At 45.9% G+C, this 17263-nt stretch overlaps 1 protein-coding gene across 3 annotated transcripts in view; it reads left to right on the plus strand.

Moving 5' to 3' along the window:
* Positions 1-5575: 5575 nt before the first annotated feature.
* Positions 5576-17263, plus strand: part of smad5 (SMAD family member 5) — a 27469-nt gene continuing 15781 nt past the window's right edge. For 2 of the 3 annotated variants that reach the window (XM_063190259.1, XM_063190262.1), the window contains exons 1-2: positions 5576-5718; positions 13359-14828. In XM_063190259.1, coding sequence (XP_063046329.1) covers positions 14426-14828 — 403 coding nt within the window. In that variant the 5' untranslated portion in view covers positions 5576-5718; positions 13359-14425. Of the gene's footprint in view, positions 5719-5882; positions 6096-13358; positions 14829-17263 lie in introns of those variants that run through there. The other variant, XM_063190261.1, reaches the window with a different exon arrangement.

The following is a 17263-nucleotide window of genomic DNA, read 5'->3' on the forward strand; positions in this document are numbered from 1 at the left end:
GTGTGCGGGCCTGGAGGTAGTGGTGGTGGTAAAGGGAAGACCCGCCGATTTGGTGGGAGGGCAAAGGGGTCAATTGTCCTGGGCCCATGGAAAAGAAGGGAGGGAGGCCAAGAATTGGGACCCCATTAACATAATATGTGTTGAGATGAGAAGTGGGCCCTTACAGATTATTTTGTCCAGTGCCTGGGAAAAAACTGCCAGCGGCCCTGGTTGGAGGTGGTGAGGTGGCGGACTGCCGCCAGCCAACACTTCAGGAGGTGGACGACGGGGGGCTTGTGAATCGGTGCCAGAGGCAGTTTAACAAGTCTAAATATTGTCAGATAAAGTATGCAGAAACCAAAGGGGTCACTACTTTCAGTTGGGGAGGGATGGGGGGGTGGGGGGGGGGGGTGGGGTGGCGGTTTACCCAGATCCAGGCATGGAAAACCTCCGTGCTCACTGCTCGGAATTGGATTGAATGGGATGAATGAATGAAGAACATGCAACCACTGAAAACTCCTGGCCTCTTTGAAGCCTAGTCAGAAGTGATACCAGACGAGCAGCAGGGCTGCTGACAGCTTTGGTTGGGGCCAGAAGAAAGTCATCTGAAAGGGCCCTCCCACGCATTTCATACAATGTAATAGAGACCAAATTCTGGGCCCCCCCCCTCACCCTGGGCCAGGTAAACTCACCCCTTTGTTTCCCTGCTAGCTTCCCTGCAGACCTGCGAGTGAGGTCAGGGTTTCAGGATTACACCGCGGGATGCCGTGATGTTTTGATGGGAAATTTCTGTGGCTTGACTGCATTAAAGACAATCGGACTACCAGAATAGAAAGTTGTTAGGACGTTCAGGGCACTTTGCCATTAGCAGATATGGGAGGCATTACGATCATGGGAAATGACTGTGGGATCACAACGTCTTGAAAATGATTATTGCTGTGATGCGGGGAAATTGCATAATAAAAGCTCAATCCCCTCATTACCAGTGGTCTACCTACCTGCATTCACTGTGGCCCTCCAAGCCTTTCAGGATCTTTGAAAACACTAACACAGAACACATGTGGTAATATAATATTAGCTGCTGCTGGGCACTGTGTCTGTCAAATACCCCTATTTACTCCAGGCGCCTCATTATCAGAGACACTAAGGTCACAAAATTATATGAATCATGATTGATTACACAAACACACAACTACTGATGGTTGAGATATGATGATTTTTATCTCTGGCGTTGTTGCTCAACATATTTTCGATGGGCTTTTAAAAAAAATTGTCAACAACAGCACATATGTTCTTCAGTGTGGTTTTATGTACAATTAAAACTGGATGGAATAACTGGAAAAACTGGATGGAGTTCCCCCGTGTGTGAATGTGATGGGGTTTCCTCTGGGCTGTTATCTAATTTATTTCACAGTCAAGTCGGGCTGCTACGTACATGATACATACAGCACATACAGACTCTCACTCTCACACTGTGACTGACTTGCCTTGACTGACTGACTGCTTGGATGGGTCTGTTTTTTTCATTGACAGAGCAGGGGTACTTATGGGACCAGCCTCGGGATAGGCTAGTTTTGACAAGTTACATAAGGAGTGAAATGAGAGAGAGAGAGAGAGAGAGAGAGAGAGAGAGAGAGAGAGAGAGAGAGAGAGAGAGAAGCGAGCAACTGTCCAAAAGTTTTAAAGACAAGTCATTTAGAGGTGCAATGGAGGGACGCTTCAGGAAAAACCTATGCACATCTGAGAGAGAGAGAGAGAGAGAGAGAGAGAGAGAGAGAGAGAGAGAGGGAGCATCACAGGCTGTCGTTTTAAGCAGCCATGGAGAGACCTCTCGGGCCTGACCTTTGGCACATCTGCTGGCCCTTTGCCACGACCAGTTAAGCCTGGGGTCTGGGTCTGACGGAGAACGGCTTATTTATGTAAGAGAGACAGACATTCAGAGAGGGGAAAGGAGCTGTCTTGAGCCAAGGCACGTTTTCAACATCTTAACATCTAGAGGTGCACCGAAGATTCGGCCGCAGAAAATATTCGGCCAAAAATGCAAAAAAAAAGACACTTTCGGTTTTCGTCCGAAAGCCAATTGAGTGGCCGAATGGGAGGCCGAATAGAAAATGAATTGAAAATGGTCATTAATTAAACTAATTTCAGTTCTATTCTCACGTTAAAAGACTTCTAATACATTTGAAGAGTTCAGATGCAAAACCCCCTAACTCCATTTCTGAAGACCTGCACTTCTATATTTTTAGAGAACACCGTTGTTGGTTTGGTTTACATTCATGTACTTGATAATACATATAAATACTTATATTACATAAATAAAATAAAAAAAATATGCAATTTTGATAGCTTTGTATTAAATAAAAATGAATTAAGATTATTTTCTGAAATGGCACTTAGGGGGTTTTGCATCTGAACTCTTCAATTTATTTTTCTTTAAAAAACAGGTCTAAACATTTATTGTAAGCCATAGATTTAAGCAATATTTAAAAATAGTGAAAAACTTGATAACTTTTAACTGAATTGTAATATTCGGTTACGGTATTCGGCCAAGTAATTACTTATTATTCGGCTTCGGTTTCGGCCACAAATGTTCATTTCAGTGCACCTCTATCAACATCTATATGGATGTGGTTCCCAAACTTCTCCTGTTGGGACCCCCTTTTGGACCATACTGTCTATGTCCATTTCCATACTGTCTATGTCCATGTATGAGTACTGTCTATGTCTATACTGTCTATGTCCTTACCTAGATTAGTCTATGTCTGCATGGGAGAGCAAGAAACGCAATTTCAAATTCTTTGTATGACCAGTGCATGTAAAGAAATTGACAATAAACTAAACTTGACTTGACTTGATTTTTGCGACCCCCTTCCTCAGCCATACTCCAAGCACCAAATACTTTTCGTCCATTAATCTGTATTGTCTCTGTTATAAAATTGGTGTTACCAGAATGCCAATGACCAAGTCGTAATGCACGGTATTTCTGAAGCAAAGTCTTTTGAATGACTATTGCAGTGTGGCACTGGTGGAAAAGTGCAAATTATGAGGCTCTCATTACTAATTTTTTATTTGAAAGGCACCACAGGAAAAGTACAAATACATTTATTAACTACACAAGTCAATATTGTTATTTTTCGTGGTGTATGAAGGTGAATGGTTTTTATGCAAGCATTCCCCTCTCTCCTCCATGATGACCCATCAACCGCAGTACCTCCGCACCCCCCCTATAGGTCCAGACACCCAATTTGGGAACCACTGTCTTATGGGGAGGAGGCAATAAGTTTGTCAAGTGTACATAGCATGCACAGAAGTTGTTTATATTACTAGGCGACCATATGATTTGAAGGAGGAAAAAAACCTGATTGTATGGGCCTTTGCAAGAAAGTTACTAATGAGCCTGCTGTCCACAAAAAAACTAAATTGATTGCATAGTCCTGTCTATCTTTTATTGACTTCAATTTTAGCATTCAACCCATATGTACATATATTTTGCTTGTAGTGCATTTGCATGTACAACATCCTTAATTACAGATACAGGACCAGGGCTATGTTAAGAGCACTGACAGAACACTGATATAGCCTACATGCATTCAGACAAACTTTCTGATCCAGAAATCCCCTGTTCCATACCACATGTCATTTAAACAGGTGAATTTTAGGACCTAATAAATCTTTTTGGCAGGACAAAATCCTGGCCTGGTGAAGATTAGTCCACACAGAATGTGTAGGCTTCTACACTGCGATGATGTCACACCTTTTAACACATTTTGGAAAGAAACAGAACATGCTTCAGTATTTTGATTTGGGTCTTGTAGACGATGTCTGCATGTATTTCTTTGCACATTTGGAGAGCAAAAAAGCAATCTTTAATACAATAGAACAAACATAACAGAACACCATTATTGTCATTATTATACCCAGAAAAAGGTGTAAAATAGTAGCAGTATTTAAAATATAAATAAAAAGCATCTCCTTACAACAACACAAGGCACAAAATATGCAGGGTAACATACACGTAGGCCTAGCCTGCTATACGACTACATAAACTACTAGCCTATAACACAACATACAGTGAAAACTTTTGCAAAACACACAGGCCTACAAAAGTAGCCCAAACATTTGTTACTGCCAATGACTCCTTGCACAGCTGACACCTTTTGTTCTATTCCTACCACTGGCCAGGCTGTCTCGACACTACTTGGTAAAGGCCGCCAACTGGTGGACATGGAGAGAAACTGCAGATGTTAAAGAACACATGTCTTCATGTTTCACTTATGTGTTCTTTGTATGAACATGCTCCTCAGAGGACAACAAGGCTTTTATTTCAGGCCTAGAAGTTATGCTTGATATTAATTAGGTCATTTAAGCAGTTAATGCATGTAGATAAAAGTGTTTTATTCAACCCAAATGGAGGAGATGATGCCTGAACTGAAACATGTTTGGGTTATTATCCAACCCCAATGCTGAAGTGGGGAGAGTAGGCCTATGAGTATGCAATTCAGAGAGAAATCCCCTCAAGATGTCTGTTTTCTAGAAGATGGACTAGGCCTACTACATTGTCAGCCACGCCAGCCTGCCTAGCCCCAACTAATTCAAGACGACGGGCATGTGATTTGAGTAGCACTATGCACTATGGTAAGAAGAGACATTTTTATTCATGCCGGTGTGTGGAGCTAGCAACACAGACACCGGCCGATTTCTATTGGCCAAGCACTCCTGAGGAGTTTTAAACGCCAGACAGAGAGGAGCCACTCTGAGTGACGTCACCGTGCCGCACCACAGCCAGAAGAAACTGAAAGAACAGTGGTTTTACAATGGTGTCCTTCCGCGGGCTGCTAATGTACTGTTTTCAGGCCCAAAACAGCGTGCCTCCGTTCTTGAGTTTGACCCCCTAATGTGGTCTTTGAACTGCGTTCAATATTTCAAGTAGATAGCGGTGTGCGCGCACGGCTTTAGGGACGAGAGCTATCCTTTGGAATAGACAACCTAGACCGTCAGAATAGACAGTCTATCGTCTGAATGATTGTTATTAATGATCAATTGGACATAAACTACTCAGAGCTGGATTGTGGAAAAGCATTGGTATGTATCAATAGCCTGCTGCTGTTTGCATATAATAAATAACTTAGTTGAAACACTGGCATACCAATTCACTCACGTATGCAGTCGGTTTTCAAAGCAATTGCACTCTGTAGTTTGCAAACTGGGCTTTTGCAGTCTGTTGTAGTTTTTGTCCGAATTCAAAGTACAAAGTGTATTGCAATAACTGAAGTGCATTGGCTATTCACAGGAACTCAAGAGCAAAAAATTAGTCTGAATGCAAGAAGTAGCTTAATGGAGAAGATGATGTAAAATATTACCTTAAAATAGCATGTAGAGACATAAATAATTCTATCAAGAAGAAAGAATCTGGTGTGTTACACTTTGTTACAGTGCACATACTGGTTCTAAAGCTTTTTTATTTAAAAAAAAAAAAAAAAAAAACACGGCTGAAATATAATTGATACACGCTGCAGCATACATAATGTGATGGACAGTGTTGCGGAGGCAGGGAGGCAATGGTTGTTAACTTCGCGGATGGATATAGGGATGTACTCCGCCTCCAGTCTTTTTGACGCCAGGACATGAGAGACGAGGGAGTCGGGTAAAGACAGTGAAAAAAAGAAAAAAAAATCAGGTTCATGTCGGAGTGTGTTCGCAGGAGGAAAGGAAAAGGGAAGCGTCTTCATTTTCTCAAAGGTATGCGATATAATGTATCAGATCTTGTACACTAACCTGTTACGGTGGCTACATTGTAACTTTGTTTTAATCAGTTGAATAGGGTGTTTTCCATAGGGGGTGGGGTGTTGAACTGATTGGAAAAAAAGTTTTGCTGTTTTTTTTCTTTTCTAGTGGGGGTGGGGGAAAGGAGAAATGAAGTGGCTAGCTAACTTGAAATGAATGCAACTTTATCAAGACAAATCTTCAGTTCACGGCCAGATATCGTGATACGGAATCTTGAATCCAGATAACTTCAAAGACTCAAACTTGAAGTCTTCTTCAAAGGGAAATGTAGCGTTCGGTGTGATCTATCGTCTGCCAAGCTAAGTTACCTTAGCTAACGTTTGTGATTATGTGTAAGTTGATGCATTGTGATGGTCTGTTATCGCAATGACCCGTCTTTTTTATGAACCACAGTTATGTATGTTGGCCTATCTTATATACACGGGAGATTAGAATTGAAATAGACTACACGAGTTTTTGCGGAGTTGGATGGCTTTCCAGGCCAACATTGTGTCCTTTCTGGAATGCGCCCTTTATTTGTAGCTCAACCTTCCAGCATTTCAGCAAGCTAGCCATCATGAATGCTAGGACAGTTAACGTGTTCTGGGGTGCAAGTCACGCTTAGTAAAGTTTACCTCTCCCCAAGAACAATAAGAAAAGAAGTTGGCTGAATATTTATCGGGCTGAATAAGGTACACACCCTTTTAGACACGAGTGTGTGAAACGTTTTTAATCCTTTACAGTGTTGTGAACGCATGCTTTGTATTCATGCAGTTTGTTGACTAGTAATCCTGTCTTGTCAGTGGTGGTATTCTCAGCAAGTAGGCCAGTAAGTCAACCATTGATGACAAAATTTAGCATTACTAGCTGTATTTTAATCCTAGTGTAGTTGTTGACTAAACTGAGTGTTAACTTTTAGCTCCAGATGTGTAAGTTTATGTCACTGTTTACGTTGCACGAGCTCCAGATGGTTGTTGCAATTCTTTGTTCTTGTTTAGATTAATGTAAATACCAAGTGTTCCCTGTGTTGACAGCTAACTGTAGGGAGTGTGTGGCACGGTATTTGCATCTGCTGTTGCTATTGTACGCAACGGACGGAAGGATGTGGTGTGTGTGTGTGCAGTAGTAGTAGTAGTAGTAGTAGTGCAAAGCTGGACAGGTTCAGGCTTTTGCCTGTTTGGTTGTTTTTGGAAAGTAAACATCACACAGTTTGACCATGTAGCCTAGTATTGAGTGTGCTTTTCAGCAGTGTGGCATGGATGAGCATCAAACACATAAAGATGTTCTGCCTACTGTGTATTAGTTGTCATGTTTGCCAATGCATGAGACGTTAACATTGTTTCATTTTCTGCACATACAGTATCATACAGTAGTGACAAGCTAAGTCTGTTGGTTCTTTCTGAGCACTGAATTTGAATTCTTAAAACTCTAAAGCATGTCTTCAGTAATACCAGGAATGTTTAGGAATTCTGGACAGGTGCAACCACAAGATCTTTTTCTGTGAAATCCATTACAATTTATTCGGTGTATAAAAAAAAAGGTGTAGGTGGCACTGGAGGCGAAGGCTTCTTCACACGTTTTCCCTCCAAATTCAGTCAGAAAGAGTGTAAAGAGTGTGTGTGTGTGTGTGTGTGTGTGTGTGTGTGTGTGTGTGTGTGTGTGTGTGTGTGTGTGTGTGTGTGTGTGTGTGTGTGTGTGTGTGTGTGTGTGTGTGTTGTCACCAGCGCCAGGAGGAAGACAAAGGAGCTCCTCCAATCTGTGTGAGGGTGATGTCACACACACATACACACCAGGGACCAGAGAGTGGGTGTGTGTATGGTGTCATAAGCAATTACACTGGGAGCAATTAAGAATGTCTGAGCAGAGCTGAACTGAACCCCCCCAACTCCTCCTCCACCCCCGTTTTGCTCACGGGAGTGTGTGTGTGTGTGTGTGTGTGTGTGTGTGTGTGTGTGTGTGTGTGTGTGTGTGTGTGTGTGTGTGTGTGTGTGTGTGTGTGTGTGTGTGTGTGTGTGTGTGTGTGTGTGTGTGTGTGTGTGTCGCTGCCTCATGCCCGAGTTCATTTTGACCACCATTTGAAAGCTTTTGCTTTATTAAGTAAAATAACAATACATAACAAAAACAATGTAATTTTTGCAATATTGGCCATTCACATCACACACACAATTGCAGTACGTTCGGTCAGTACAAGAGAGTTAGGGAGGTGTATTACAGGCAGCCGCTCTCTTGCAAGCAGTGCCGGGAATCAATAGAAATGAATAGAAATCGATGGCGAGCGGCGGTTGAGAACTGCTCTTGGGTGACTTGTGGGCTGCATGCCGCTGTGGGTATGTGTGAACCATTTAGCTTGTAAGGGCCAACAGCAGCAGAATCTTGCAGTTTGCGCCTTGGGTGAGTCAGATGAGGTGTGTGTGTGTGTGTGTGTGTGTGTGTGAGAGAGAGATTTCATGGATGCTGGTTCTCCACAGTGTCATGGTGTCGCACCTCTTTGAAAGTGAATTCTTTTGACTGCAATGACGAGTAGTAGTATGCATGGCCTATGTTGAGATACGGCTCAGTGGTCCTCCCGTCTCTTTTTTTAGGCTTTACTTCCTGGGAATAGTGTGTGGGTGGTTGCAGCACACAGTAGCTCCACATCTCGCTGTGCTTTGTATATTAGTGACCGTGACGAGACTTCCAACTTAACCCTATCCAAATGTACAAGTTGCTCTCATACAAATTATGGTGAAACCAGCCAGCGGGGGTTCGTTTTTGGTATCACATTGAAGAGGTTTTCCATGCATATAAAGTCTTGCTCGCAGTGCAAATTGTGATGAAACTAACCTGTAGTAGTTTGGTGTTGGATTGAGGAGGTCCTCCATGCATAGAAGTCCTGTGTGAGGTTGCCACCAGTGTCCAGGCTCTACCACTCTGCCCTACAAAGACTAAATGCAGTAACTACATTGAGTTTAGACTGGAAGTGGTCTTCATTACACCTCCTTTATCTTGTGATGAAGCCTTATGGTCCAACTGTGTCCCGTTTTAGAGCTATTACTAAGTGCAAATTTACAGTAATGACAATATCCAACCCAATAACAAGGTTTTGAAGGTGTTTTGCTCAGTTTCAAAGTTGGCGTAATTGATGGACTTCGCCATTGTAGGGCACCACTGTGGTCAGTCTCAGGGTTTCCTGCGATACCTCATCGTGAAGGTTTTACCACTTTTACCTCAAACACCTCACGCCTCGACCAAGGTCCCCTGAAAATATGAAGATTTTTTTCCATAAATGCATAGTACTGTAATTTCTAGTTGCTTCACAGAATATGTCTCTGATGGAGGTCCCATCCACCTTTGACTAACACTTGTTAGATTATAACTTAAAATCCATAGTCTCTGAGTGTCTCTCTCTCTCTCTCTCTCTCTCTCTCTCTCTCTCTCTCTCTCTCTCTCTCTCTCTCTCTCTCTCTCTCTCTCTCTCTCTCTCTCTCTCTCTCTCTCTCTCTCTCTCTCTCTCTCTCTCTCTCTCCAATAATATACTAAATTATATAGATATGTTTGATGTATGCGAACATTTTATGCACAAAATGTTGGGTGTACCACTTGACTAGTAGCCATGCTGGTTGAGGGATAACAGGCACTCTGTGTCTCTCTCTGTCTGTGGGGTGAAGGGCTGGGGCAGGAAGGGGCGACCTACATTCACCCTTCCCAGGGCACCCAGACCAAGCACACACACACACACGGCATGATGGGCCAGCAAGCACCCCATCTGATGCACATACTGCCCAACCAGACAGCTAAGCTTACACTGACCTGAAGGACCAGTCCCAGGGGCTCATTTTGACGCAAAGATGTGAATTGTAGACTAGCCTTTTGCCCTGCCAAGCAAAGAGCAGCATGACGACAAACACTGCCACTGAGGAAAAGGCTTTTAAAGGAAAGTTGTTTTTAATGTCAAACAAGTTTTCGGTGATTTTAATCGTACTGATGCTTAACGCACTGACTTCTTAAGAGGAAGCACAAGATTTAGACCTAGTTGCCTGACAACGTTGGCATCATAAAGCACTAGCCCAGTTCTTAAAAAAAATATATTACGCCTTTATTTTGAGAGGACAACCGAGAGAGGGACAGGAAATGAGTGGGGAGAGAGAGATGGGGAAGGGTCAGCAAAGGACCCGGGCCGGAATCGAACCCGGGTCCCTGACGCAGCAGCCCAGTGCCCAGCCCAGTGCCCAGCCCAGTGCCCAGCCCATTGCCCTACCGCTAGAGAAAAAAAACAGGTTTTGAGAACTGTAAGCTGCTTTAATTTGTACTTTATAGGGTAGCCTCTGACACAGTTATTGGCCTTCGCTGAAGGTCTTCCTCCCCAGATAAAGATGGAGGCTGTAACCTACCTCTCGAGATGCTAAGGAGAAGGAGAAGGGGGAGGGGGAGGGAGGTGGATGCAGGAGGGAGATGGATGCAGGAGGGAGGTGGATGCCTTTCAGTGTTTCCTGCAGGTGGTGGTGGTGGTGATGGTGATTGGGGGGTGTAAGCCAGCGTCAGAGACGCATGATTGTAGCCAAGGGGAGTAGACTTGCCCAGCCGGGACTTGAACCCAGGGGTAGTAAACTGGGGCTCTGACCCAGCTACACCAAAGAGTCAGGCTCGTTGGTGTGAAAGTCAGAACACACCCACAACCCTAGTGATGGTCACTCAATCAGAGTGATCATCATCATCATCATCAGAAAGGCTATGCTGCACAGCTTCATAGGAAATAATGTGATATTAAAACTTCTAAACGTGTAACTTGCATTGTTGGTGAAGCAACTTTAGAGATTACATTCATGACACTTTATCTATATCTTTTCAGGGGACCTAGTCAAGGTGGTAGTAGGTGTGTTATGTTAGCAGAGTTGAGCTGACGGACTGGGAATGGAAGCTGATGGGGAGAGGGGTGGAGGCAGATGTGTAGCGTAGTGTAAAGTGTGTGTATGCATGCAGGAAGGGAACAGCCTGGTGTTAGGAGTGGAACGAGGTGTGTGTGCGTGCGTGTGTGTGTGTGTGTGTGTGTGTGTGTGTGTGTGTGTGTGTGTGTGTGTGTGTGTGTGGTGTGTGTGTGTGTGTGTGTGTGTGTGTGTGTGTGTGTGTGTGTGTGTGTGTGTGTGTGTGTGTGTGTGTGTGTGTGTGTGTGTGTGTGTGTGTGTGTGTGTGTGTGTGTGTGTGTGCGTGCGTGCGTGCGTGCGAGACCCAGAGAAAGGGAGCAGCCTGGTGTTAGGAGTAAAGCAAGGCAGTTGTGTGCGGCCATTTGTGTGTAGTGTGTGTGACTCAAAGTAAGGGAACAACCTGATGTTGGTGGGAGGGAGAGAGGAGGCAGGTGTGCCTGTGTGTGTGTCTGTGTCTATGGTTGTTGTGCACTGTGTGTGTGTATAACCCAGAGGAAGGGACCACCAGCCTGGTGTTGGGGTAGAGGGAGAGGGGCAGATGTGTGTGGGTGTGTATCTGTTGTGTACTGTGTGTGTGTGTGTGACCCAGAGGAAGGGCCCAGCCTGGTGCTGTTGGGGGTGGTTGTGTAGTGAGAGACACAGATGTGACCGGAGGAAGTGGCTCCCAGTGGCCAGACATCCTTTTGTCTTGTTACTTGTCACTGTAGAAACGGTGGTTCCCAAACTTTTTCAGCAGGACTTTTTCGAACATTTTCGCAATCTTAGTCGCGATCTATTTCCAGCAATATTATTTAGCACACCATATTTTGTTTGTCCCCGGCAAGTTTTTGTCCATTAATATCGCTAGATTTTCCATCAATAGTTTGTCCAATAATATTGATAGAAATCCACAAGGCAGCAAATGCATATTAATTATACAAGTGAATATGGTTACTGACCAAATTATGGAATTTTGTTAGCTGTGTTAACCTGTATATTTCTCGTTTTTATGCCACGTCCCTTTTGTTCTCAACCCCCTTTCAGTATCTCTGCGACCCCCATTTTGATACCTACTGCTGTAGGGAGTGCTCCCCTCGCACTGCACTGTGTGTTCCATTGGCTCTTGAGCACAACACCTGGAATGGCTGCTCCGCCCTGTGAGAGACAGGCACATAGTGTGTGTGTGTGTGTGTGTGGGAGAAAGAAAGAGAGATTGTGTGTGTGTGCATTGTTTTTGTGCCAGCTAGTAAGTGTGTGTAAGGCATGGGTGGAAGAAGACTAATACCTCTTTTCCACAGCTGGTAGGCATACAGCTCGACACAGAGCGACTCGACCGCCACTTTTTCCTTTTCGAATAGACACGACACGGCTCAATCGTAAAGCAAAAAGTGGCGGCCGAGTCACGCTGCGTCGAGCTGTTAGGCCTACCAGAAAGTCGTCAGTGGAAAAGAGGCATTAGTTGCATGTTTGTGTGTGTGTGTGAGGGAGGGAGAGACGGTGTGCGTTTGTGAGATTGTGTGTGTTTGAGTCGGCAAGCAAGCATCTAAAGTGGTACATCTGTGTGTGAGTGTTTTGTGTCTAATGTGCATTGGAAGATTGAGTGTGTCAGTGAGCAAGGCGAGTGGCTGGGAGTGGGAGAGGACACACACACACACACACACACACACACACACACACACACACACACACACACACACACACACACACACACACACACACACACACACACACACACACCACACCAGTAATGGGGTGGGGCCATCAGGATCCATCCAGTGAATCTACTGTCGGCAGATGATGTCGCACACAATGACCCACTGTTGAAGGAGACACACACACACATACACACACACACACACACACTCTAACGGCAAACACGGTGCTTTCCGCTGCTGGTCACAGTACAGCTACCCAGATGTGCACCAGAGCTTTCATACCCCTTCCTCTCCTCTCCTCTCGCTCTTCCTCTCCTCTTCTCTTCTCGCTCTTCCTCTCCTCTTCTCTTCCTCTCCTCTCTTCTTGCTCTTCCTCTCCTCTCCCCTCCTCTGTCTTCCTCTCCTCCTCTCTACTATTCTCTCTTCCTCTCTTCTTTTCTCCTCTCTTCTACTCTCGCCTCTCCTCTCCTTTCGCCTCCCCTCTCCTCTTCTCTCCCTTTCTCTCCTCTTCTCTCTCTTCCTCTCCTCTTCTCTCTCTTCCTCTGCTCTCCTCTCCTCTCCTCTCCTCCTCTAACTTTATATGAAGGGGGGATAAGCTACATCTGTCTGGTGTGGAATCTGGAGGCAACAGGAACTGGAACAGTATCCGTGCAAATCAATCCGGGCAGATTTTTGTGCGTGTGTGTGTGTGTGTGTGTGTGTGTGTGTGTGTGTGTGTGTGTGTGTGTGTGTGTGTGTGTGTGTGTGTGTGTGTGTGTGTGTGTGTGTGTGTGTGTGTGTGTGTGTGTGTGTGTGTGTGTGTGTGTGTGTGTGTGTGTTTTTCTCTCCTTCTTGCCATTGAGTGTCATCCATCTGAGAGGATATGCAACTGTGTCTGTCCTCCTTGTTTTCCTTTCTGTAGAATGGCTAGAATAGATGTTGACGATAATAAAGGCATTTGAAAGAAGGCTGTAGTGTGCGCGCGCAATTTGTGCCCCTCCAACAATGTGACGTGTAGTCATATTTTGTCTGTCCGTCTGTTCTGGGAACAGTGCACTGAAGTCTCTTTTTCTTTTTTCTTTTTTTCTCCCCCCACTCACAGGTGTTCATCAGATCTGCCCAAGGCTGTGACAACTGGTCCCCGCTCTGCCTTCCCCCAACGGGACCTATCCGCCAACCCACCCCGTATATGTCAGCCAGATTGTCTGTAACCCCTCAGCTTTTTTGTTTTTTAAAATAGAAGCATCTGGTATTTTTTTTTCCTCTTTTTTTTCGTCTCTGTGGCGTTCTTTCTCTGGACCAGAGATCAGTGTTGTGTGTCGTCCCCACCCCCCCACCATCCCACACACCCCTCCCCACTACGGAGTCCCAAGCTGCCCCCTTTGCCACGGTTTCCCAATGTGTCTGCTCTGACCCGACCCGGCGTGCTCCACCCCTCTATCCTCTCCTCCCTCTCTTCCTCCTCTTCCTCCTCTCCTCTCCTCCTCCCCTTCTCTTCACTGCAGGCTTTCCTGAGTGCTGGCAGCTGCGTCCTGCCTCCATTTCCTGCCCTTGGTCCTGCAGCAAGGCTGACTGACTGACTGACTGGACTGTCCATATCCACATCTCCCCACCCCCTTTCATCCCAACACAGATACACTCGCGAAAACACTCCCACTCGCACCAGTATCTCTGTCATTCTCTTCCTCTCTCTCTCTCTCTGTTCTGTCCTGTCCTGTCCTCTCCTCTTCTTTCTCTCTGAACGCTCTTTTCTGTATTTTATTTATTGTTGATCTCATCCACACACACACACACACACACACACACACACACACACACACACACACACACACACACACACCGGACACACATCACACACACACACATTACACACATCCTATCCAGTTGACCTCAGCTGCTCAAGGACTTCACTGAGGTGCCTTCTTCCTCATCCCTCCCCCACTCCTCGTCCTCCTCCTTCTCTTCTTCCTCCTCCTCCTCCTCCCCGTATCTTTTTATTTTTTCTTCCGTCTTTCCTCCCTCCCTTGAGTGGATCGCCTCGCCTCGCCTCGCCTCCACCCTGAGACCTCCCGCAGAGATCTCCAAGAGAGCCAGAGAGACCGAAAGAGGGAGAGAGAAACAAACAAACAAACAAACAAAAGACAGTGAGCGAGAGATAGGGGGGACACGATGACCTCCATGTCCAGCCTGTTCTCCTTCACCAGCCCGGCGGTGAAGCGCCTGCTGGGCTGGAAACAGGGGGATGAAGAGGAGAAGTGGGCGGAGAAGGCGGTGGACGCGCTGGTCAAGAAGCTGAAGAAGAAGAAGGGCGCCATGGAGGACCTGGAGAAGGCCCTCAGCTGCCCGGGCCAGCCCAGCAAGTGCGTCACCATCCCGCGCTCGCTGGACGGCCGGCTGCAGGTGTCCCACCGCAAAGGGCTGCCGCACGTCATCTACTGCCGCGTGTGGCGCTGGCCCGACCTGCAGTCGCACCACGAGCTCAAGCCGCTGGACGTGTGCGAGTACCCGTTCGGCTCCAAGCAGAAGGAGGTCTGCATCAACCCCTACCACTACAAGCGCGTGGAGAGCCCAGGTAAGCCCTTCAGCCTGGGGTGGGGTGGGGAGTCTGGGTCCAATTCTAGTATAGTGCTACTCAGTAGGGGGCTCTACAGCCCCTCCCGTGGGGGCATTGAGGGCGTGGAGAAGGATATAGCTGAGAGGAGGCGGTGCTTAGTTGACATTGGGGGGTATTCGTCCATTTTTATTTTAGTACTGAGGGGGGTGTTGGCAGGCTTATGTTGAGGGCAAGGAGGCATCGGCAGAATTGTGGTGGAGTCTATGGGGCGTCTATTAAAAAACGTTTAAGAACCTCTGATCTAGTACGTCTCATTCTGTCATTTTGTTTGTGGCCTCATGCTTCGCTAACACCCTGCCTCTCTGGAGAAAGCGACAAGGTTTCATCACTGTCAGCTAGGGCCGCACAATTAATCGAAAATAATCGAAAATCGTGATATCGAAATCGTGATTTCAATCATGATTTAATCGTGGCAATAGTGACCTACCTTTTAAGAGCGTCCTTGAAGCCAGGACATACTGACAGTCTGGAGTTTACATTTACAATTGCCTTTACATAATTATTAGATTTCATTTTATTTTGCTCATCCCGCATGTAATTCATTCTTGGTTATATTTCATCTAATTATAATTTTCAAAAAAATCTGCACAAAATCAATAATCGTGATTAATTATCATGATTGCAATTTTGACCAAAATAATCGTGATTATGATTTTTTTTTTCCATAATCGTGCAGCCCTAGAGCCTAGGGGACTTTTTTGTTGGGGGTGCTTTGGAACGGTCCTTTTGAATTGTGCTTTTGCGCGATATGGAATAACACTGCGATCATCATCAATGACCTCTTGCCTCTCGCATCACGACGCCACGAGCAAAAAGAGAGGGACGGTAGATATCGAGTTTGAAATGCACCCCACATGTTAACATGGCTAGAGCCAAGTCCTTCAATAGCGCTCCTCCAGTTGTTTCCTGCAGCTGTTTCCTCCTGCCTCTGACCTCGTTGCTTGGTCCCCGCCCCTCCTCCTCCTCCTGTCCTGTGGAGGGAACAAAAGGAGGAATACAAAAAAGGGGTTGGAGAAGGAATCAAGCACCACGTGGTGCAGGCAGGCAGGAGTGCTTTTATGGCATCTCATTCCTGCCTCCTTGCCTCCATCCTTGTCCTCTCACCTTTTGGAGAGGTTCTCCATGGCACACTTAAAATCTTTTTTTTTAATTACATGGCAGGATTACGTGTCGGCTATTATCGCCATCAGATTCTGATGAAGGAATGAGAAATCATACAAAGGATTTTAAGTGGGCTGACTCCCCACTCTAAAACTTAAGACAGCCTTTGTCCTCCATCTTTACCTGGTATGTGCACAATCTCCGCCCTCATTGCTGACGTTGAGGCGTAGTAGGACAGAGCATGTAGGAGCAAATGAAATCCGCCGCCATCCAGAGAGATGGCGGCTGGCCTGATTGTGTGGTGCAGGCCTGCTTTTAGTTTTACATCCTCTGGATTCTTCGGTCATCCTTTTTCTTACCACCTTTTTGAGAGCTTCTCCATGGTGTTGAAGCATGAGCACCGGGGAAACAACCAGGGGGCGTTGGGAAGGCCTGGGGGTGGGGCGTGTTGAGAAGGAGACAGCTGAGAGGGGGCGGTGCTTAGTTGCAATCGGTGGGCATTAGTCTATTTTATTTTTTTAATACTAAAGGGGCCATTGTTGGAGCCACTGATATGGAGGAATGAATTGAAATGTGGCTGTAGATCCAGAGATTTCTGGTGTATGGTGGCGTGATGTTGTGGTGTTGTATGGGGAGATGTGTGTTGTGGTGTGGTGTGGTATGGGGCGATGTGTGATGTGGTATGGGGCGATGTGTGGTGTGGTATCATATGGGGTGATGTTTGGTGTGGTGTGATGTGCTATGGGGCGATGTGTGGGGCTTTGTAAGTCAGGAGAGGAAATCAATGCAGCTGTCGTTGTGTGAGTCAGAAACGAGGCTTGATGAGCAAGGAAGCTCTGCTGACTCAACTTCTAGTAAATGTGTCATGAGGTATATTGTTTGCCAGCCCGCTATGGGGACGTGTTGAGAGACGAGATGTTTCATTTCTCTTTTTTCCTTTTTTTTTTTCGTTTCCTGTGCCGAAAGTGAAACATGTCATCCTAGACAAGTTCATACTGCGCTCGGCTCGGTATAGATATTCTGGCAATAAGAAAACTGATGAGGGAGTGGGGGGTGGGGGGAGTAGTGTGTTGTATCGAATTCCAGTTTCTCGCCATTGTGTAACCTTTCCTCTCCATCTGCTGGGGCTGAGGGAGAGGGAGAGACCTTGGTGACTAAACTCAAGGGCAAATATCACATGTCACTCAGTAGGGACTACAATGCTGATCCCTTACTGATACTGACACTCTCCAGCGAGGCACTTTCTGCTGCCCATCTCGTCTCGTCTCGTCTCGTCTCGTCAGCCAGGGATG

The sequence above is a fragment of the Engraulis encrasicolus genome, chromosome 23 (genome assembly GCF_034702125.1).
Source record: "Engraulis encrasicolus isolate BLACKSEA-1 chromosome 23, IST_EnEncr_1.0, whole genome shotgun sequence".
Taxonomy (NCBI): domain Eukaryota; kingdom Metazoa; phylum Chordata; class Actinopteri; order Clupeiformes; family Engraulidae; genus Engraulis; species Engraulis encrasicolus.